General features: G+C 43.3%; 1 protein-coding gene across 1 annotated transcript in view; it reads left to right on the forward strand.

The window, feature by feature from the left end:
• The first annotated feature begins 11,227 nt into the window (after window positions 1–11,227).
• FAM193B (family with sequence similarity 193 member B) overlaps window positions 11,228–24,584 on the forward strand; it is a 128,861-nt gene continuing 115,504 nt past the window's right edge. The window contains 1 exon segment of the mRNA XM_073620498.1: window positions 11,228–11,538. Within this exon segment, the coding sequence (XP_073476599.1) occupies window positions 11,395–11,538 (144 nt within the window). The 5' untranslated portion in view covers window positions 11,228–11,394.

The raw sequence follows: 24,584 nt of genomic DNA on the forward strand, positions 1-24,584 counted from the left end.
CCACACACGAAATTACAATTGCCATTGCCAGTTTTGCTAGGTCTAAATCCCCAAGATCAGACGGACTCCCAATTGAGTTTTATTCCCAATTCAGCGAAATACTAATCCCTAAACCGCTAACCTTATACAATCATCTCTTTGAGACTGGGACTTTACCCCCATCTATGACAGAGGCAACAACAGTCCTCATCCCCAAACCAGGAAAGGACCCGAGTTACCCGGAATCTTATCGTCCAATATCCCTTTTACAGGTTGATATCAAAATATTTGCCAAAGTACTATCCATTAGGCTTAATCAGGTCATCTTATCACTAACATACAGATCAGGCAGGTTTTATGCCTGGTCGCAACACCTCGTTTAATCTCAGGAAATTATATATGAATTTACAGGCTACACACGAGGAGGTTGGCTCACGAGTTGTGGTGACTTTAGACACAGCAAAAGCCTTCGCCTCGGTGGAGTGGAGGTATCTCTGGAGATGCTTGGAGGGCTATGGCTTCGGCCCGAAATTCATTAAGTGGGTTCAATTACTATACCAGGCACCCAGGGCCAGGGTGGTGGCTAATGGGTGGTCGTCTCAGATGTTTGACCTCAGCAGAGGCACGAGACAGGGTTGCCCCTTATCCCCACTATTGTATGCCCTTGTGGCAGAACCCCTGGTGATATCCATCCGAGCGAACCCGGAGATTAAAGATCTAAGACTGGGCTCTTTAATTGAAAAAATCAGTATGTACGCAGACGACACGCTGCTATATTTAGCGGACTCGGGCCCATCTCTATGTACCGCACTCCACATGATTGAACAATTCGGAAAATTTTCAGGACTGAAAATCAATTGGGATAAGTCCCAAATTCTACCCATCGATAGCTTCCCACCCCCAGAATCCCAAGCCAGACTACCGCTTCAGAGAGTTGATATTATTAAATATCTAGGGATTCATATATCTAGATCCCCTGCAGGTTACGTATCCCTCAATATAGACCCTCTCATTTCCACGGTTAAAAATTAAGTACGGGTTTGGTCCAAATTCCCACTTGGGACCTGGGACCGCATAAATTTAATTAAAATGATCTTACTCCCTAAAATACTGTATTTTCTCTGGCACATTCCAGTTTACTTACCCCTGAAACATTTCAAATCTTTAGAATCCCTTCTCAAGCCATTTGTGTGGGGCACCAACAGACACAAACTGGCATGGCAAACTCTTAAGAACCCGACTGACCTTGGTGGCACAGCTCTTCTGGACTTTAACCTATATTACATTGCATCACAGCTGTCACAACTTTTCCACTTGGATAAAACGGACAGCGAGAGGTTTCTCGCGCTCCTATGTCCAAAGTGAGCACAACACACCAAGGACTCGATCTATGCAATAGCATCGGGCTCGGGGGGATGGAACTAGGGGAGAATAGATATACCATGTTATATCACTACAGGAAAATATGGGACTTAGCTACTTCTAAACTTGAAATCCCACAGTTCAATGATTACACGCCGGTATGGCACAACAAGAATCTTCCTGAATTCAACAAAATACATGACACATTTCTATGGTCCATGCAGGGAATATTTTATCTGCATCACTTACTAAAAGACGGGCATCTAAAAACTTTTGATTTACTTAAAGCAGAATTTACAATTCAGAATCAAATGTTCTTTAGATTTTTACAAATCCGTCATGCGGCACAATCGCAATTTCCTGATTCTCTCCCAAACCCTACACTTAATGTCCTTATGGCAGTAATTAAGAACACGGACCCCCATAAACTGATTTCAGCTTTCTACAGCATGCTCTCAACCCCCGTCTCTACTAGAATAGCATATGATCTCAAACCAAGATGGGAAAGAGAAGTGGGACCAATGGAGGATGAGGAGTGGGAAGAGGCACTCGAGTCTTGTAGGGCTGTGTCCCCCAAATTATCAGACCGTCTGTCGCAGCTTTGCATTCTTCATAGGGCATACCTCACACCCCTTAGAGTGGCAAGATACAAACGCACACAATCTACCACATGCCTGATGTGTGGGAAAGAGACAGGCACCTTTTTTCATTTGATATGGACATGTCCTAAAATTCAGGGTCTGTGGGAATAAATTGTGACATTCCTGCACAATACAATGGGCTCACCCCTAGCTCTACATCCAAAACAATGCCTCCTGGGTATAATCCCAGACACAGTTGACAAATATACAAAAACATTTCTCCACGAAACACTCTTTGCAGCAAGAAAGGTTATAGCCAAAAAATGGATGAGACAAGCGTCTCCTAAACTAGTGGAATAGAAGGTGGAGGTGAATAATACCTTGCCGTATAAGAAATGCATATATATTAATAGAGGTTGTCCTGCCAAGTACAATAAGATATGGGATCGTTGGCTCCAAGAGTCTGATACCTGTGTATAATGAAACCAATTTAGTATGGAATGATTTCTTGGGTGCGCTCCTCGATGTGTGGTTTCTAAGTGTTACATGTATACATGTAGAATATTCTCACAGAATAAGCACAATGTATTAACTAGCATATGTACAGATTTTATAACAATCAATGTACTAGTTACCAAGTTTATATGTTAAAGTAAACATCACATGTATGCACCAGTTGTTTAAAGTGGAGTTCCACCCACTTTTACAACTCTTCAGCATCCCTCACTAAACTGTGCACTGTAAACGAATTGGATATTTTTAATTTTTTTTTCTCAGCACCTACTGTATATCTGCTGTATTAATTTTTCCACTTCCTCCTCCCTAGCCGTGGCTCATCGCATCATTTCCTGTTTGCAATTCCTTCAGGGAAGGGGCGGCAACTTCCTCTGACACTGCCGTTGCTATGGAAACCTGACCTGAAACCTCTTACACTGCTTGTGCTGCACTGAGCATGTGTGAGATATGCAAGGATGAGATCCAGGAAGAAATACAGTCTGGCTTCAGATGCCCACACTTAAGATGGCCACGGCCTGCTGTAAGTTTATAAAATAACAAACTACTGCTACAAACTAACAAAACAGACCTTAGTTTACAGACTAACTTTACTAGAATACATTAAGCTTGTGTATTATAGGGGTATTTTTATTTAAAAAGTATAATTTCGGCAGGAACACCACTTTAATAAAACTTTGTTTGATGTAAAAAAAAAAAAATGTAATAGAAGACATTGTACATGTTATAGTTTGCTTTTGTGGGGTTGGGAAGAACCCGTGAGGTGTGGGATGTGGGTACTTATGTCTCGGGCAAAACTCAGTAACCGGCGTCTCAACAACATTCAACAACTAAATTATGACTAGCATAAAGTTTCTAACTTGGAACGTTAGAGGCATTCGTGACAAGATTAAGCGCTCTGCGATATTTGGGTGTCTTAAGTCCTATCGGGCTGACATATCTGTTCTGGTTGAGACGCATGTTACTGGACAACTCCAGAATGCATTGAAACGCCCGTGGATAGGCTGGACCTATCATGCCACCCACACTCCATACTCGTGGTGGGTTTCTATCCTTATTGCTAAGACCACTCCGTTTAGTTTTATATCAGTGCAGACGGATCCTCAAGGCAGGTTTATCTTCCTGCATTGTACCATATCGGGTACCCAGTATCTCATAATGGCGTTCTATGTTCCACCACCGTACACATCTAATTTGATTAATGAGGGCTTTCTTTTTATGGAAAAACACCCCACGATCCCGGTCATTTGGCTTGGAGATTTCAATATGGTTCTGGATCCATCAGTGGACAGATTGCAGCTGAGTCGAGACGCTCAACCCCCTAACATTACCCGATTTGGGCGCACCTTAACAGAATTTTCACTCACCGACACATGGTGACATAAACACCCAGAGGTTCAGGCGTTCTCCTGTTTCTCTGCACGGGGAGTGGCAGTTTTTCTTTAATACCAACCGGGATACCGCTCCAGCGGATATGGTCTGGGAATCCTTTAAACTACATGTCCGTACCATATTGACATCACGCATCAATAGATTGAAAACCTCCTCAAGGGCAATAATTCAGCAGGCCACTGAAAAATTAGATGAGATTGCAAATTAATTCAGTATAGATCCTACGCCTGACAAAGCTTCAGCACTGAAATTTCACACCCGGATAGTGGATCAACTACATTTCAAAAAGGCCAAACAAAAGTTATTCTTCTCAAAGCAGAGAGTATTTGAACAAGGCAAATGGGCGGGTAAATTGTTGGCGTACCTGGCTAGACAGGATGCCAAACCTCCAGTGGTAGTCTCCCTAATGGCTCCAAATAATGTGCTGGTGACGGACCCTTCGACAGTGGCGGATACATTTAGGGCATACTTCGCCGACCTCTACTCATCTTAAGTGCAGGTTACCACACAGGAAACCCAGTCCTTTCTTCATGATATTCCTTTCCCTCAAATTTCAGAATCCCAGTTAGTGGACCTTGAAGCTCCTCTTAATGCGGATGAGATTGCGGCGGCCGTGGCATCCCTGGCACCTGCAAAGGCTCCCGGGCTGGACGGCCTGCCACTAGACTTCTATGCAGCTTACTCAGAGGAACTAGTCCCTGAGTTGTTGAGGTTGTATAACCATATTTTTGAATCCGAATCCCTTCCCCACTCACTTCGACAAGCAGTAATCATAGTGCTTCCCAAGATCCCCTACACCCCGAGTCCTATCGCCCAATCTCGCTGCTACAGGCTGATATCAAAATATTGGCAAAGATTTTGGCTATTCGCCTGAATCAAATCATTCTATCTCTTATACACCCGGATCAGACGGGATTCATGCCTGGGAAAAACACAGCTATGAATCTACGTCACCTTTACATGAATGTTTCAGCAGCACATGAGGAGATAGGGGATAGGGCAGTGGTAGCACTTGACGCCACTAAGGCGTTCGACTCCGTGGAGTGGGGATATTTATGGGAGTGTTTGAGAGGTTTTGGGTTTGGAGCTAATTTTATAAAATGGGTCAAATTACTGTACTTTCAACCTGAAGCCCGCGTAACAGTAAACGGGAGGACGTCGGACCCATTCCCCCTTGAACGGGGGACCAGACAGGGCTGCCCGCTCTCCCCACTCCTCTACGCATTGGCGGTAGAGCCACTTGCCATTTCTCTTAGGAACAATCCCAAATACGGGGCCTTAGGGTAGGGAGCTTGGTGGAGATGGTGAGTCTCTATGCTGATGATATGCTCCTTTATCTGGAAGACACAGGCCCATCTCTACAGGCTGCCCTTCAGACTATTGAAGACTTTGGTAAACACTCGGGGTTGCATATGAACTGGTCAAAGTCACAGATTTTGCCTCTAGATGTATCACCCCCCACTAGCTTATCAGCGACCCTCACCTTGAAGAGAGTGGCACATATCCAATATCTGGGAATACAAATAACCAGAGACCCCAAGGAATTTTTAGATAATAACAAGGAACCGCTTTTTCTATATCTTAAATCTCATATACAAATATGGGCATGACTTCCATTGGGGATTATGGGTAGGATCAACCTTATCAAAATGATCATAATGCCGAAGTTTTTGTATGTGTTTTGGAATTCACCAGTGCTCATCCCTCTTAAAGTATTTAAAACAATTGACAAAATTATTAATTAATTTGTGTGGGGCCCGAGCAGACATAAATTAGCCTGGAATACTCTTAAAAATCCTACCTCATCGGGGGGGGGCAGCCCTTCCTGACTTTCATACATACTATATAGCCGCACAGTTATCGCACTTTTATCATATTCACAACATGGATAGCGCCAAATACCAGGCCCTTGTTTGCAACAAACCTAACAAAGATACCTATTCCCCCTTACAAGTATTATTCAGAGGCAGAGAAGGCAGGAGGGGTGCAGGAGGCCGGGGATCTCTCTTACTGCAACACCAACGTGTTTGGGAGATAGCGTTAAAACTAATTGGAGCTGACTTTTTTCATTCACATACTCCTCTATGGCACAACCCACAAATGAGGGAACTGTTATCGATCCCCGGTTCTGCCAAATGGGCAAGGGGGATAGTATTCCTACATCAGGTAGTTACCCCGTCAGGAGTAAGAGACTTCCAATCACTATGTACTGAGTTTCAACTACCTACACGCGTGCTATTTAATTACAGGCAAATTAAACATGCCTTACAAGCACAATTTGTAAACGGTTTCCCAAACCCACAAGTACTATCTCTAGTAGATGTGATTACAGGGGTAGACGCGGCCAAACTGATATCAACTCTGTATGTCGCATTGCGGGCACGTTCGGTTGCGGGTATCATTGACACGGCAAAACTTAGATGGGAAGAGGACATTGGTCCAGTGGATGATTCTGATTGGGATGAGGTCCTAGAAAACGTTAAAAGGGTGTCTCCAAGGCTTCCGGAGCATCTGACTCAGCTGTACATAATCCACAAATCCTATCTTACACCAACTAGAATTGCTAAATTCTCCCAAAGCCAAAATCCACAGTGTCCACGGTGCACAAGTTCATCAAGCTCCTTTTTTCATCTTATGTGGTCCTGTCCGGATATCCAGAACTACTGGACACAAATCATCAAATTCTCACATGATGACATGGGCTCTCCCGTCCAACTGGAGCCAAAGTTATGTGTATTGGGACTACTTCCAGATATTACCATTGACAAATTCTCAGCTACTTTTCTATACAAAACGCTCTTCTGTGCAAGAAAGCTAGTGGCTAGACACTGGATGAGGACCACCCCTCCCACTTTCCAGGATTGGATTAAAGTGGTTAATATGTCCCTACCATATAAAAAGGTTATATATAAACACAGGGGATGTCCCGCTAAGTATAACAAGATCTGGGATACCTGGCTCAATAATACCTGTGATGAATAGATGTACAGATGATATGAGAAAAGGAGTCAGGAAGTGTCCCCAGTTCCACATGGGAGTGGTGCCACACCATGAGAGGGGAGTGTTCAGAAATCTGTATGTTCTGATAATGCGAGATGCATATTACTAAAAGGGCTAGTGTTAATACTTTCTAGCTTAAGTTTTCCACAATGTAAATTTACACTTGTACCACACGATTATCCAGGTGATATGTACATTGTAAAACATGTATGTATGCTTTCTTTTTTGTTTTTTCGAATAAACATGTTCATTTAAAAAACAAAAAAACAAAAAACAGAAAATATTTTTTTTCAAAATTTTTGCTCTTTTTTCGCTTATATCGCAAAAAATAAAAAACCGAGTGGTGAATAAATACCACTAAAAGAAAGCTTTATTTGTGTGAACAAAATGATAAAAATATAATTTGGATACAGTGTAGCAAGACTGAGTAATTATCATTGAAATTGCGAGAGCACTAAAAGCTGAAAATTGGTCTGGGAAGCAAGGGGGTGAAAAAATGCCTTACAAGCAGATTTTGTCGAAAAAATAGACTCTTGTCTTCCACAGTCATGAATTGAATCGCCTGAAATAAAGTACAATATAAAGTTTTGTGTGTATTTAAAGTAGTAGTAAACTCCTTTTTATTTATTTTTACTTACAGGTAAGCTTATAATAAAGCTTACCTGTAGGCATAGCTCCCAACTGTCCCTGATTTAGAGGGACTGTCCCTCATCTTGAACAATGTCCCTCTGTCCCTCTTTCATCCTCATTTGTCCCTCATTTTTGGGTATATAGTTGTATATAAAATGCACTATTTATCTATCCAAAGGTGTTTTACAGTGCTAAACCTTTCATTCAACTTCTGAATTTCTGCATCTGTAAATTCCAAAAGCCAATATAAAGGAATAGTGGTGGTAAAAAAAAAAAACACTTATGGGTTTAACCAATCATTTTTTATATAATTCTCCTTTAAGGGTGCGTGGCAGGGGCATGTCCTATGCCTACAAACTTTTGCTAATAGGCGTCCCTCATTCCCATCTCAGAAAGTTGGGAGGTATGCCTGTAGGTAAAATGAATGTCTCCTAAATGTTCACCGTTGAGGAGATATTCTGTGTTTCTGCAGCCGGTGATGTCACTGGCGATGCGCTCTGAAGGAACGGCATACCTGTGCCGTTCCTTTCGCCTAGGTTCAGACTAGTGCCATCTCAGTCATTGCATGTGATTCGCACCCACACGGCAGGTGCTGATCACATGTGATGTTTGAGCAATGCGAGTTCAGCCATACAGTTGTATGGCTGAACTCGCATTGGATTCGCACAGAAAAAGGTGCATGGACTTGTTTTTTCACGCACTGGAATCGGATTGCATGGGTGTTCTCACCTATGCGATCCGATTCCTGTACGAATCCACAGTTCGCACTGCAATCTGTGAACCGTTCTGGGAGTGTCATTAACAATGTATTGACACCCTCAGTGGGTGCGGTAACCGGCACTTTAATCGCGCTGGTTCCTGCATCGCACTAGTCTGAACCTAGGCTCAGAGCTGTGTGCCACGGCCAAAATAACGACTCGGCCAGTCAAACGGCTGCATTGCGTGAACCCAGGAGGAAGACCAGGTGAAGATGAAAGCCTCTGCAGCTGTGAAAGTGTGCCGCTGGAGGGTTTTGTTTACTACTGCTTTAATACAGGAAATGTTTCTCAGCCATGACTGGAATTACTTGAAAAAATACAATGTACTGCTTTATATGCATTTATTACAGGAAATGTTTGTGTAGCATGGCCCCCTTGGGGACTGCGTAGATTTACCTGCACCACCATGACCCTGTGAACATTCCAACCCACCTGACACTCTGGGTTCGGCATCTTTGCACCACCTTAAAGTAATAAGTCAAACAACTTAGTGAGTTTATATTCTATTAATGTTTACTGGAATAACTCAAAAAAGATCTTGTTGCACAGAGGAGATAATAGGTCAACTGCATTTTGGATAACAGTCCTAGCTCAGTAGAAGAATTCCTCTTCAATAATACTACTTGTTAAGACAAGTTGGCAATAAACAGTATATTATATACATGTATGTACAATGGAGTACCACTTAAACATGACCTGAAAGGATAAGCAAGAGTTTTTAATTCTGGCAAGACTTTTAAAAAGGAAACCCAGGCTGGCCTATTTAACTTTGTATCCTGAGAGATCAAACAAGAATGGTCCCAGTTGCAAGCCTGATGGTCTTCGCGGGCAGTCGGAGCTCATTAACCTCCCTGGCGGTATGATTATGTCAGATTTTTGGTGCTGAAAGTGGTACCATTATTTTGCATGGAAATTTGGTGTTTTATATTGTAGGCCTGTAATTCTTAGGAATAACACACTTAAATCTGTCCAGACCAGAGTCTAGTAGACATCCCGGGTATGATAAAGTTTGAAACACTAAATCATAAATTATAATATAATAAATAGCTATAAATAATTATAAGAAAAAATATAAAAATAATAATAATAATGATTCAATAATGTAATCAAATCAAAAACACTGAAATTTGCTCAGTTGCAGAATTGTCGCTGTCATTACTTACTTCATTACTACACTCAGTGTTTGTTGACGGATTTCCCCACAAATCGCTATCGCTCAATTCTGCAAGTGATTCTAATTTATTATCTCTGTTTTCTAGCTGTCTAAACCTGCTTTTGATGTAAAGGGACGGTTTTGGTTGCTATGGACAATCTCCAGTTTCCAGGCAAAAAGAACAGTTTTTATAATATAAAACTGCATGCAGGGCACTGGAGAACCCACTAGGGACAAAAGGGAATTGAAATATATTGATACAGTAATGTAATCTGTAAGATTACAGTGTACTGTACATGTATTGTGTTTTTTACTTTTTGAATTTGGCGCCGTTCTCTGTCCCCGTGTGTCGCAATGCTCGCAGGGAATGGAGCCCAGGCACAGTGATAGCCGGAGGACGGCTCGCTCACACTGCGGGGAGACATCGCAAGATCCAGGGGACAAGGTAAGTAAGCTCTTCCTGGATCCTGCGATGCGATCCCAAGTCTGGCTCGGGGTTACCGCTTTTGGTACTGAAAATCCACCCCGAGCCAGTCTCGGGAATACCGTCAGAGAGGTTAACTATATCCAATAAGGTGCAGTAACAAGGCAATGGTATTTCTTGGAATGGTTGATGCAACAGGTGTCTATGTACAGTATTCAAACAGAAGTGTAGTAAAGTGTTTCACCAGGGTAAAGCTGTCTGTACACAGTGTCCCAGTGAAGCAACAAAGAAAGGTTTGCCATGGTGGACATTTGCCCTCTCACCAATGACGAGGCCGATTCAATGCCTTCCAAACAGCGACCCCCGGAGAGGCGTCCTTGCAGTAGATCCCCCTGGACGATCGTCTGATGTGAAGCAAGAAGAGCAGGTTGTCGAGGTGGTGCTGGATAGATGTCCGGTGAACAGCAAGTAGTGCTAGGCCCTTCTCGGCCTGGCTGGAACGTTGTACACCGTGTGGTAGGCTGCGACCTCGCTCCCCCTGCACAGAAGGGTCCGTCACGCGAGGCCCAGGAGGAAGAGAGCGTGGGGCGGGTCTCTGGCCTCTTTTATAGTTCTTCCCAGCAATCTCTCCGATGGTAGCCAAGATCCAGGGATATTTAGTCCGGGTTTATAGTAATGCGGGGCAATTACCGTTCTGAGGAACTACTAATCCCACAATCCCTTTGGTTTGGCTCACAGAGATGATGTCAGTCAGTGACGCTGGGCACTAGAGGGACAATACAGTACATGGAAATGATGGGAAATTCACACACTTTGCAATTGTAGTCCATATTCATTGCTACATCTGTTTAAACATAACATATACAGTATGTTTGAAAAATATATTTACTTACTGTAACTTAAAATGTATTTCAATTTTAAATTTTATTAAAAATGCAAATGTTTCACTTGAATTGTTTTGAAAGTGTTGGAAATGATGCCATATCACATATTATTTGAATGCCTATCCTTTTTATGTAGCAAAGTGTGTATTTATGTGATCACTTTAATGTGTTTTACACTAGTATTGCTATTACACTCACATGAATTATTTAATTATTTGTTTCTGGAATACTTTGATTTGAATAGCTTCTTTAACAAGTACTTCAGTTAAGGCCTGTTTGAACTTGAGTTTGTCAGAATCAGCCACAATGCTCCTAGTTAAACATGCCCACTAGAGTATGCCAGTAGCAGAGCAGCCTTCATCCAATAGGTGTTCACTGTCCCCTCTTAAGACGAGGGACTCCGACATTAGTCTGAAGGCGCTACTTCGTTTGCCCTCACTAAAGATGGCGCTGTCTTCCAGTCGAGTTCTTCAGCAAATACACTCGGAAGGTTGCCAGTAGGTAAAATGGCGGACGTAGCTTCATGTTCGTACTGAATGCCAGCTGCGCCGTAACCTTTACCCTGTTGGCAAGGGGCGTGGCAATGGTCTCCAGCACGCCGCCATATTGGCTGTTGTCCTGTCCAAAGCGTCCAGGTCTGGGCTGTTGACTTTGGGGGGATTATTTTGGTGTCGGGGTGAGCCCTGCGAGTCCGAGGAGCCGTCTAGAGGAGCGAGAAATGACCAGAAGGAGGAACAAGCAGGGCAGCACCCGCAGGGAACGTGCAGTGGGCCAGCAGAGGCCGGGGAAAGGCTCTCCTGCTTCTGATGGAACAGATACAGATGCCAGAGAGAGGCTGGAAGATGTGAGGAAAGGAGGACAGGTAATGTGCCACACCCCCACATACCCCTCATTGTCAGTGTATGCACACCCCAATATCTGCCAGGTACTCCCAGAGAGGATACACACCCCCTCCTACATATCCTACACCCCATATACTACCCCTCTCACCTACATACCTATCATTGTCAGTGTATGTACACTCCAATATCTGCCAGGTACTCCCAGAGAGGATACACACCCCCTCCTACAAATCCTACACCCCATATACTACCCCTCTCACCTACATACCTATCATTGTCAGTGTATGTACACTCCAATATGTGCCAGGTACTCCCAGAGAGGATACACACCCCCTCCTACAAATCCTACACCCCATATACTACCCCTCTCACCTACATACCTATCATTGTCAGTGTATGTACACTCCAATATGTGCCAGGTACTCCCAGAGAGGATACACACCCCCTCCTACAAATCCTACACCCCATATACTACCCCTCTCACCTACATACCTATCATTGTCAGTGTATGTACACTCCAATATCTGCCAGGTACTCCCAGAGAGGATACACACCCCCTCCTACATATCCTGCGCCCCATATTCTACCCCTCTCACCTACATACCTATCATTGTCAGTGTATGAACACCCCAATATCTGCCAGGTACTCCCAGAGAGGATACACCCCCCTCACCTTCCAACCTGTCATTGTCAGTGTATGCACACCCCAGTATCTGCCAGGTGCACCCAGAGAGGATACACACCCCTCCTACATATCCTGGACCCCATGTACTACCCCTCTCACCTACATACCTATCATTGTCAGTGTATGCACACCCCAATATCTGCCAGGTACACCCAGAGAGGATACACACCCCCTCCTACATATCCTGCACCCCATATACTACCCCTCTCACCTTCCAACCTATCATTGTCAGTGTATGCACACCCCAATATCTGCCAGGTACTCCCAGAGAGGATACACACCCCCTCCTACATATACTACCCCTCTCACCTTCCAACCTATCATTGTCAGTGTATGCACACCCCAATATCTGCCAGGTACTCCCAGAGAAGATACACACCCCCTCCTACATATCCTGCACCCCATATACTACCCACCCTCACCTACATACCTATCATTGTCAGTGTATGCACACCCCAATATCTGCCAGGTACACCCAGAGAGGATACACCCCCCCTCACCTTCCAACCTGTCATTGTCAGTGTATGCACACCCCAGCATCTGCCAGGTGCACCCAGAGAGGATACACACCCCTCCTACATATCCTGGACCCCATGTACTACCCCTCTCACCTACATACCTATCATTGTCAGTGTATGCACACCCCAATATCTTCCAGGTACACCCAGAGAGGATACACACCCCTCCTACATATCCTGGACCCCATATACTACCCCTCTCGCCTATATACCTATCATTGGGGTGTGCATACACTGACAATGATAGGTATGTAGGTGAGAGGGGTAGTATGTGGGGTGCAGGATATGTAAGAGGGGATATGTATCCACTCTGGGTGTACCTGGCAGATATTGGGGTGTGCATACATTGACAATGATATCTGCCAAGTATACCCAGAGAGGATACACATCCCCTCTTACATATCCTGCACCCCACATACTACCCCTCTCACCTACATACCTATCACTGTCAGTGTATGTACACCCCAATATCTGCCAGGTACACCCAGAGAGGATACACGCCCCCTCCTACATATCCTGCACCCCCTCATCTTTCAACCTATCATTGTCAGTGTATGCACACCCCACTACATACCAGGTACATCCAGAGAAGATACAAATCCCCCTCCTACCATTCCTGCACCCCACATACTACCCCTCTCTCCTACATACCTATCATTGTCAGTGTATGAACACCTACATATTCATTGTCAGTGTATGTTCACCCCAATATCTGCCAGGTACACCCAGAGAGGATACACACCCCCTCCTAGATATCCTGCACCCCACATACAGTGGGTGGAAAAAGGTATTTGATCCCCTGCTGAATTTGTACGTTTGCCCACTGACAAAGAGATGATCAGTCTATAATTTTAATGGTAGGTTTATGTTAACAGTGAGAGACAGAATAACAACAAAAATATCCAGATAAACACATTTCTAAAAAGTTATAAATTGATTTGCATTTTATTGAGTGAAATAAGTATTTGAACCCTTCGCAAAACATGACTTGGTGGCAAAACTCTAGTTGGCAATCAGACGTTTCTTGTAGATGGCCACCAGGTTTGCACACATCTTGGGAGGGATTTTGTCCCACTCCTCATTGCAGATCCTCTCCAAGTCATTAAGGTTTCGAGGCTGATGTTCGGTAACTTGAACCTTCAGCTTCCTCCACATATTTTCTTTGGGATTAAGGTCTGGAACCTGGCTAGGCCACTCCAGGACATTAATGCGCTTCTTCAGCCACTCTTTTGTTGCCTTGGCCTTGTGTTTTGGATCATTGTCATGCTTGAATACCCATCCACAACCCATTTTCAATGCCCTGGCTGAGGGAAGGAGGTTCCCACCCAAGATTTGATGGTACATGGCCCTGTCCACCGTCCCTTTTGATGTGGTGAAGTTGTCCTGTCCCCTTAGCAGAAAAAACCCCCAAAGCATAATTTTTCCACCTCCATGTTTGGTGGTGTTCTTGGGGTCATAGGCAGCATTCCTCCTCCTCCAAATACAGCAAGTTGAGTTGATGCCAAAGTGCTCGATTTTAGTCTTATCTGACCACAACACTTTCACCCAGTTCTCCTCTGAATCGTTCAGATGTTCATTAGCAAACTTCAGACGGGCCTGTATGTGTGCTTTCTTGAGCAGGAGGACCTTGCGGGCGCTGCAGGATTTCAGTCCTTCATGGCGTAGTGTGTTACCAATTGTTTTCTTGGTGACTATGGTCCCAGCTGTCTTGAGATCATTGACAAGATTCTCTCATGTAGTTCTGGGCTGATTCCTCACCATTCTCATAATCATTGAAATGCCACGAGGTGAGAACTTGCATGGAGTCCCAGACCGAGAGAGATTGACAGTTATTTTGTGTTTCTTCCATTTGCGAATAATCCCACCAACTGTTGTCACCCTCTCACCAAGCTGCTTGGCGATGGTCTTGTAGCCTATTCCAGCCTTGTGTAGGACTACAATCTTGTCCCTGACATCCTTGGACAGCTCTTTGGTCTTGGCCATGATGGAGAGTTTGGAATCTGATTTCTTTCACTGGACAGGTGTCTTTTATACATGTAACAAGCTGAGATTAGAAGCACTCCCTTTAAGACAGTGCTCCTAATCTCAGCTCGTTCCTGTATAGAAGAAACCTGGGAGCCAGAAATCTTGCTGATTCGATAGGGGATCAAATACTTATTTCACTCATTAAAATGCAAATCAATTTAAAACTTTTTTTGAAATGCTTTTTACGGGACATTTATTTTGTTATTCTGTCTCACTGTTAAAATTAACCTCCCATTAAAATTATAGACTGATCATTTCTTTATCAGTGGGCAAACGTACAAAATCAGCAGGGGATCAAATACTTTTTTCCCTCACTGTACTTCCCCTCTCACCTACATACCTATTATTGTCAGTGTATGTACACCCAACTACATGCCAGATACATCCAGAGAAGATACACATCCTCTCCTACATATCCTGGACCCCACATAGCACCCCTCACATACCTATTATTGTCAGTGTATGCACACCCAACTACATGCCAGATACTTCCAGAGAAGATACACATCCTCTCCTACATATCCTGGACCCCACATAGCACCCCTCACATACCTATTATTGTCAGTGTATGCACACCCCAATATCTGCTAGGTACTCCCAGAGAGGATACACACCCACTCCTACATATCCTGCACCCCATATACTACCCCTCTCGCCTACATACCTATCATCATTGTCAGTGTATGTACACCCCAATATCTGCCAGGTACACCCAGAGAGGATGCACATCCTCTCCTACATATCCTGGACCCCACATAGCACCCCCTCACCTACATACCTATCCTTGTCAGTTTGTATACTCCCCAATATCTGCCAGGTACACCCAGATAGGATACACACCCCTCCTACATACCTATCATTGTCAGTGAATGTACACTCCACTACATGCCAGGTACATCCAGAGAAGATGCACATCCCCTCCTTCATATTCTGCACCCCATATACTACCCATCTCACCTATGTACCTATCATTGGGGTGTGCATACACTGACAATGAAAGGTATGTAGGTGAGAGGGGTAGTGTATGGGGTGCAGGATATGGAAGAGGGGATGTGTATCCTCTCTGGGTGTACCTGGCACATTGGGGTGTGCATACATTGACAATGATATCTGCCAGTTACACCCAGAGAGGATACACATCCCCTCTTACATATCCTGCACCCCACATACTACCCCTCTCACCTACATACCTATCATTGTCAGTGTATGTACACTCCAATATCTGCCAGGTACACCCAGAGAGGATACACATCCCCTTCTACATATCTTGCACCTTATATACTACCCCTCTGACATACCTATCATTGTTAGTGTGTGTATACACCCTAATGTCTGCCAGGTACATCCAGAGAGAATCCACACCCCCTCTTGCATATCTTGCACCCCATATTCTATTTCTCTCACCTACATACCTATCATTGTCAGTGTATAAGCACCTCACTACCTGCCAGGTCCCCCCAGAGGAGATCCAAACCCCCTCCTACTTATCCTGCACTCTATATACTACTCCTCCTGCCTTCATACCTATCATTGTCCATGTATATGCACCCTGTCTTCCAGGTACACCCAGAGGAGGTCCACACTCCCGTCATACATATCCTGCACCCCATATACTATTCCTCTCATCTACAGTACCTTGAAAAAGTATTCATAACCCTTGAAATTTTCTCATGGCACAACCAAAAACGGAATTGTATTTATTGGGATTTTATTTGATAGAGTAACAAAGTGGCAAATAATTGTGAAATGGAAGGAAAATGATAAATGGTTTTCAGTTTTTTACAAATTAAGATCTGAAAAGTGTGGAGTGCATTGGTATTCAGCTTTCTTTACTCTGATACCCCTAACTAAGATCTAATGGAAGCAATTGCCTTCAGAATATGCCTAATTAGTACATAGAGTCCACCTGTGTGTAATTTTAATATCAGTATAAATACTGCTGTTCTGTGAAGCCCTCCGAGGTTTGTTAGAGAACCTTAGTGAACAAACAGCATGAAGGCCAAGGAACACACCAGACAGGTCAGGGATAAAGTTGTGGAGAAGTTTAAAGCAGAGTTAGGTTATAAAAAAAATATCCCAAGCTTTGAACATCTCACGGAGCACTGTTAAATCCATTATCCGAAAATGGAAAGAGTATGGACTGTGAACTTACCAAGACATGGCCGTCCACCTAAACTGACAGGCTGAGCAAAGAGAGCATTAATCAAAGAAGCAGCCAAGAAGCCCATGGTAACTTCGGAGGAGCTGCAGAGATCCACAGCTCAGGTGGGAGAATCCTGCACATAACCCTGAACACACCATCCCCACCGTGAAACATGGTGGTGGCAATATCAAGTTGTTGGGATGCTTTTCTTTAGCAGCGTCAGGGAAGCTGGTCGGAGCTGTCTGCAAAAGACTTGAGAGGTTTGCCTTCCAGCAGGACAACTACCCTAAACATACAACCAGAGCTACAATGGAATGGTTTAGATCAAAGCATATTCATTTTTTAGAATGGCCCAGTCAAAGTCCAGACCTAAATCCAATTGAGAATCTGTGGCAAGACTTGAAAATTGCTCTTCAGATGCTCTCCATCTGACAGAGCTTGAGCTATTTTGCAAGGAAGAATGGGCAACAATTTCACTCTCTAGATGTGCGAAGCTGGTAGAGACATCACCAAAAATACTTGCAGCTGTAATTACAGTGAAAGGTGGTTCTACAAAGTGTTGACTCAGGGGGTTGAATACAAATGCACACTACACTTTTCACATATTTATTTGTAAAAAAAAATTTGGAAACCATTTATCATTTTCCTTCCACTTCACAGTTATGTGCCACTTTGTGTTGGTCTATCATAAAAAATCCCAATAAAATACATTTACGTTTTTGGTTGTAATGCGACAAATTGTAAAAAATTTTAAGGGGTATGAATACTTTTTTCAAAGCACTGTACATGCAGTGGGATAAATAATTATTTGATCCCCTGCAGAATTTATAATTTTGCCCACTTACAAAAAAATGCAGGGTCTATAATTCACTTGATACTGTGAGAGCCCCTGTCTCGGTGAAAATGATTGTAAAATGGACACAGGACTCTCATAGAGGCAGTTTCAGACGTTCCAGCAGAATATTGGTGAGCAGAGAACATTATGCTTTAAGTCTTCTCTGGATTTTGTAAATCTGGATTGAGGCTGGAAACTTGAAGACTTCAAAGAGCATTGGGAGTGATGGAGTCTTCAGTCTTGTGTTCCGGGCTTTCCAGAAGTTCTGCAGGTTGTGTGTGTGTCCAGGTACAAACACTCATAAGGCAGATCTGAGCATAGCTCAGGAGAGTTGGTGTGGGAGCAGTTGCTGCATCCAGGAGGGAGGTGTGCTACCGTTTAAGAACCCAGGCAATATCCTTGAGACGGCACACCATGTGGGAGAGGTTCCAGGTCAGTGGACTGAGAGAGTCGGGGAGACCATAGCTGAGACAACTGGATGAGAGAGTCCTGGGGACCAGAGGGGACCGTGCGTCTTGGAGGAGTGTGAAAGCCTGGAGTGTCAGGAGAACCCCTTCTTAGAGGCCAGGAGTGGGCCTGCGCAGCTTTGTACTGCGACTGAGGCTGAGTGAGCCTTGAGAGCCAGGTGGCTTGGCATTTTTGTTTGTGTTGTAATTTTTGGGAGAAGAACCCCTGTGTGGGCAACATATACATGTATGAACTTTCGTTTTTGTTACTTTCAATAAAAGTGGGCTACCAGACCCTTAAACTGAAGTTCATGTTGGCTGTGAAATCACTGAAAACGCATCTACCATTGAGCTAGACATCCCCCAATATCACAATAGAAATGTTATAAAGTGAGTTGCAGTTCAGTGAGTAAAATAATTATTTGATCCCCAAGCAAAACATTACTTAGTACTTGTTGGCAAGCACAGAGGTAAGACGTTTCTTGTAGCTGGTTGCCAGGTTTGCACACATCTCAGTATGGATTTTGTTCCACTCCTCTTTACAGATCTTCTCTAAATTCTTTGCTTAATTTGGGTCTCACCTGACCACAGCACTTTCTCCTAATTCTTCTCTGAATCATTTAAATGTTCATTGGCAATCTTTAGACAGGCCTGTACACATGTGCCTTCTTGAGAAGGGGGACCTTGCGGGCGCTGCAGGATTTCAATCCATGGCAGCGTATTGCGTTACCAATGGTTTGTTTGGTGACTGTGGTCCCAACTGCCTTGAGATCATTCACAAGCTCCTCCCATGTAGTTCTTGGGTGATCCCTAACTTTTCTCATTATCATCTTTACCCCATGAGGCGAAGACTTGCAGGGAGCTCTAGACAGAGGGTAATTAATAGTTAATTTGTATTTCTTCCATTTGCAAATAATCGCTCCAACAGTTGTCTCCTTCTCACCAAGTTTCTTACTGGTGGTCTTGTAGCCCATTTCAGCCTTGTGTATGTCTACAAACTTGTCCCTGACATCCTTTGGCAGCTCTTTGGTCTTGCCCATAATAGTGGGTTTGATTGGAAGAAAGAAATTCAATGGGCAGGTGTCTTTTTTATAAGAGTTGTCGTTAGGAGCACCTTCTTAAACTGACAGGACTAATCTATGTACCACATGAGCACATACTGTAGCCAGTCTGTGGGAGCCAGAATTGTTGCTTGGTAGGGTATCAAATACTTATTTTACTCACTGAACTACAACTCAATGTATGACATATGATGACCACCCTCCATATCTGGTCGAGGTATGGACACCACTAGACCTCTGAATGTATGCTATGGTATCTGACAGCAAGCCGTCCGTAGTAGATCCTTTAAGTTGTGCGTTGGGGCTGCCATGACTTGTTTTTACAACACATCCTGCAAATGCTTGGATTGAGACCTCGAGGCCAAGCCAACATTTCAAACTCATTGCATTCTTCAGACCATTCTTGAATTCATCAGATCAGGCTTCTTCTATTGTTCTGTGGTCCAATTCTAATGCTCTCATGCAAATTGCAGGAGCTTTTGGCTGTGGGCAAGGGTCAACATTGGCACCTTGATCGGTCTGCGGCTACACAGGCTTTTGCACAACAAACTGCGATGCACTGTGTGTTCTGACACCTTTTTTAGCAATTCGGCTAATGTGACCCCAACGCTGATGGAGAGGGGCAGGGGAGGGTCAAACAAGGATGTTATGCAGGTGACTGACATCGTCCTTATCAACAAATGATGCCATTGATTGTTAGAATGCCAGCAGCTGAAAGGTTGTAGTGATGCACAGTGAAACCTGTGACTTTGACTAAAAGACAGGCTTAATCCACACGCCAGCTTGTATACAATTTTTGGGTGAATTTTTAGGCTTTTTGCCAAGGCACCTCCGAAGAAACCTCAAGGCACCTTGGTTGAAAAAGGCTGGTCTAGACATCCCGATTAGGCCTTTGTCAAAGTCTCTCAAATCCTTACACTTAGGCTGGCCATACACGGTTTGAATCCCGAGATTCAAACCGTTAATGGGCTAGCTGAATGTACCAAGTTGATCGATCAACTTGGGTACAATCAGCCTGCTGGATTCTCTTGCGAGTATTGCTAGCGGCTACTACAGCTGCTAGGAAATAATCACGGTCTTCTCCCGACTGGAACGGCTTCGGCAGGAGGGATTCCCGCATCAATATACTGTCTGTGTTGGTGGGGGAATTGAGCAAATTTCTTTCCTTCAACCTGTGGTTAAAGGAAAGAAATTAGCTCCTTACCCATTTTTTTTCTGCTTTCAACACATCAACTTCATAAACATGTTTACTTGCTGCCTAATATATATCACCCACTTTCAGGTGCCATTGTAACAAGATAGTCAATGTTACTTTACCTGTCAGTGGTCATAATGTTCTCTTTTGATTAGTGTATATACACCCCACTACCTGCCAAGTACACCCAGAAGAGACCTGTTTCACACCTGTATCTATATATCCTGCACCCCACGTAGTGCCCCACTCACATACCTTTCAATGTATCTATAGCCCACTTCCTGCTTACCCTGCAGTGCACATTGCACATATAGCTCACTACCCTTCACAGCAACCTATGTACCACTTCCTGACTGGCATCACCTTGGTGTCCGCAAATGCAGGTGATAACCACTTCAGCATGCAGCCAAACACAGCTAACTGAACCCCAAGGACTTTTTTTTTTAATTATTTCAGTGATGTTAGAGCACTAGTCCTTGATCTGCAGTTTAGTTTGACTGGTAATGAGTTATAACCCAGAAGACTTGAGCACATCAACAGTAATTAGCAGCTAGACATTATCTTTCATAGTATAAAGTGAAGGCAAGCAGAGCATGCAGGTGACAAGCTTTTTATCCTTTTCAAAGTGTATTGATATGAGAATGTGTCATATCTGGTGGTGGTGTCACATTTTCCCTCCAGACATCCCCATAGGGCGCTTGCGAAGGCCAATTCTTACCATTTAGAATATCTTCTTCAGCATTGGGAATTATGTGTTTACATTGTCTGCTTCCCGTTCTGGGGCTCGCTGTGCAAATGAATGGCATTTTACCCTGCTGCTGCCCAGTGCAGACACAGTGGCCCGAACATAGAGTGGCTTTAAAATCTGTTTAAAAAAATCTGCTAAACTGTTATGCCCTGTACACATGATCGGACATTCCGACAACAAAATCCATTCGTTTTTTTCCGACGAATGTTGGCTCAAACTTGTCTTGCATACACACGGTCGCACAAAGTTGTCGGAAAATCCAATCGTTCTGAACGCGGTGACGTAAAACATGTACCTTGGGACTATAAACGGGGCAATAGCCAATAGCTTTCGTCTCTTAATTTATTCTGAGCATGCGTGGCACTTTGTGCGTCGGTTTTGTGTACACACGATCGGAATTTTAAACGATCGGATTTTGTTGTCGGAAAATTTTATATTCCGCTCTCAAACTTTGTGTGTCGGAAATTCTGACGAAGAAAGTCCGATGGAGCCCACACACGATCGGAATTTCCGACAACACAATCCGATCGCATTTTTTCCATCGGAAAATCCGACCGTCTGCACAGGGCTTTAGTGTTTTCAGTTCTTCAGTGAAAATCGAATATACAAATAAAGCATATCAAAATTCAAAGATTTTTTTTTTTCCCATACATTGGTGCTCAACTTGTGGCCCTCCAGCTGTCGCGGAACTAAAAAGTTCCATGAGGCATCGCAAGGCTGACCGTTACAAGGATTACTCCCAAAGGCAGAGGCATGATTGGACTTGTAATCCCCACAACATTTGGAAGGCCACATACCAGGGAATAATTTGGGTCCTTTTTTTTTTTTTTTTTTTTTTTTTTTTTGTGCTATCTGTATCCCTATTCAATGGATTTTTCCTTTTATTCCTGTCCTATAGACACAACCAGAAGTAGAAGTAATTTTCCCTAAAGTCAAGGAAATACACTTTTAGACCATTGTCATCGGAACAAGTGTCCTTTGGAAGATTTTCCCTCCATTACTATTTTGGCGACAACTATTTTCCCTTTCTTTTAGTCCTGTTTACAATGACCACTAGGACAAAATTGTCCCCAGCAGGAAAACAAATGCAATTAGAGAGTGGACATCTCTCAATCCCAGGCAAGAAAAATCTTTTAGTTTGAGATGCACTCTAAGGTGGCTTGAGAAAATACATTTTTTTATTTATTTTTTAACTTTTCTTATTTTATTGAGTAAACTTCAACATAAAGTGGTACCATGTAAAAAAGTAATCAACTGCATCAGCTGAAAACAATATAAGGGATTCCTGTCTACTCTGTGCAGTGTATATCGCATTGATTACACTCTGCGTGTTTTCCCTCCCCTCCCTTCCTGCCATGAATCCCACTTGATCTGGGTGAATCAATGCAGAAATATACTCTTCTAATCTTAACGCCAGAATTTTAGAAAAAATTTTTAAATCCACATTCAGCAACGCAATTGGTCGGTAACTGGAACACTGGGATGGATCCTTTCCCTCCTTCGGGATTACTGCTATATGTGCCATCAAAATCTCCCTAGGTATCGTCTGTCCCTCCCGTAGGGGATTAAAAGCCGCTATGAATCTTGGAGCCAATTTCTCAGCAAAAAGTTTATAATACATCAGAGTGTAGCCATCTGGGCCCGGGGCTTTCCCTACTTTTAGAAGGTTTATTGCTTTCTTAAATTCTTCTATTGAGATTGGTACATCTAATTCTTGTGCTATCTCCTCTGTTAGCCTTGGCATTTCTGAGTTGCATAGGTAATCTCTTGCCCTCTCTTGTTTATTTTTACGCCTCTGTGGGGAATGGTGACCATCCAGTTGGTAAAGACCCTCATAGTATTCTCTAAAAATCTGTGCCATGTCCTGCGATGAGTTCACCACCTCACCCCTCTGTGTTTTAATACCCGACAAATGGGACTGTATTGAGGCATCTTTGAGGGCCTTCGCCAACATCCTGCTTGGTTTATTCCCAAATTCGTATAGTGTCCGCCTTCCCCGTTTCAATTTCGCTTTTGCCTGTTCAATGAGTAGGGAGTTCAGGTCTCCTCGGAGACCACCTAATTTCTCCTCTAATGGCTGTATCTGGGATTTTTTATGTTTTAATCCTACTTCCCGAATTTTTTTTAACATAACCTCGATCTGTTCATTAAGCTTTTTTTTCCTATACGCCCCTAGCGATATCGAAACTCCCCTCATCACGCATTTATGTGTTTCACAAACACAGAATGGGGTGACTTCATCCGATTCATTTGTCAGAAAGAAGGAATCAAGTTCCTGGCTTAGTTTTTGCTCATGCTCCTTATCCTTTAGCAACGTCTCATTAATCTTCCAGTGCCATTCATGGCATTCCTCCTCCCCTAAATCCAACGTACAATCTGTTGGAGCATGATCTGACAAGGTGAATGATCCTATTTCAGCACTCACCAATGATGTAATGGCTGTCTGTGATATCAAAATATAATCAATGCGAGTGTATGTCTTATGTTTTGACGAAAAGAAAGTATAGTCCCTGTCTTGAACATGGAGTGTCCTCCATGAATCTATTACCTGCAAATTACTTAGTAATTTCTTAACTCTACGTATTTTTGTCAGTGAAAAATGTGTTACTCCCCTGGACGTATCCAGGAGAGGATCCAATGTGAGATTTAAATCTCCTCCTATCACTAGGATACCATCCTTATGTTGATGTATCGTTTGCAGGCAAGTTTCTAAATAACCGACCTGGTCTTCATTCGGGAGGTATAGGTTCACCAATGTGACCCTCTGTAATCCAATTAGTCCTTTTACAATTAAAAGACGGCCCTCCTCATCTGTAACTACCTTCAACTCCTTCCATGGGATCTGTTTCGAAACAATAATAGATACTCCATTGGTTTTGGCACTCAAAGATGCACTATGATAGACTGTTGGAAATTTATGGTTTACAAGTTTTGGTATTCTGTCCCTTCTAAAGTGTGTCTCCTGGAAAAAAACAATCATTCAAAAATCAAAAAGCATTCGATAGAGTTGACTGGACTTTTCTTGAAGCAACTTTACAACATATTGGACTGGGAGAAGGAATGCTGAGTTGGCTTTCAAACCTTTATTCAATTCCAAGTGCGAGGGTTAAGGTAAACTACAGATTGTCGGACTCCTTTAGGATACAAAATGGAATGCGGCAGGGTTGCCCCCTGTCGCCAATTATCTTTATTCTCACACTGGAACCTTTCTTAAGGAAAATACGTGCTAATCCTAACATTAAGGGTATTAAGACAGAAAGTGAAGAGCACAAGTTGGCAGCATATGCTGACGATTTGATCTTCTTTATATCCTCTCCAATTACATCCCTTCCATCTCTTCTAAGGGGGATAAATAATTTTGGAGACTTAGCAAACTATAAAGTAAACTATACTAAGTCTGAAGCTATGTG

The sequence above is a fragment of the Aquarana catesbeiana genome, linkage group LG03 (assembly GCF_042186555.1).
Source record: "Aquarana catesbeiana isolate 2022-GZ linkage group LG03, ASM4218655v1, whole genome shotgun sequence".
Classification (NCBI taxonomy): Eukaryota; Metazoa; Chordata; class Amphibia; order Anura; family Ranidae; genus Aquarana; species Aquarana catesbeiana.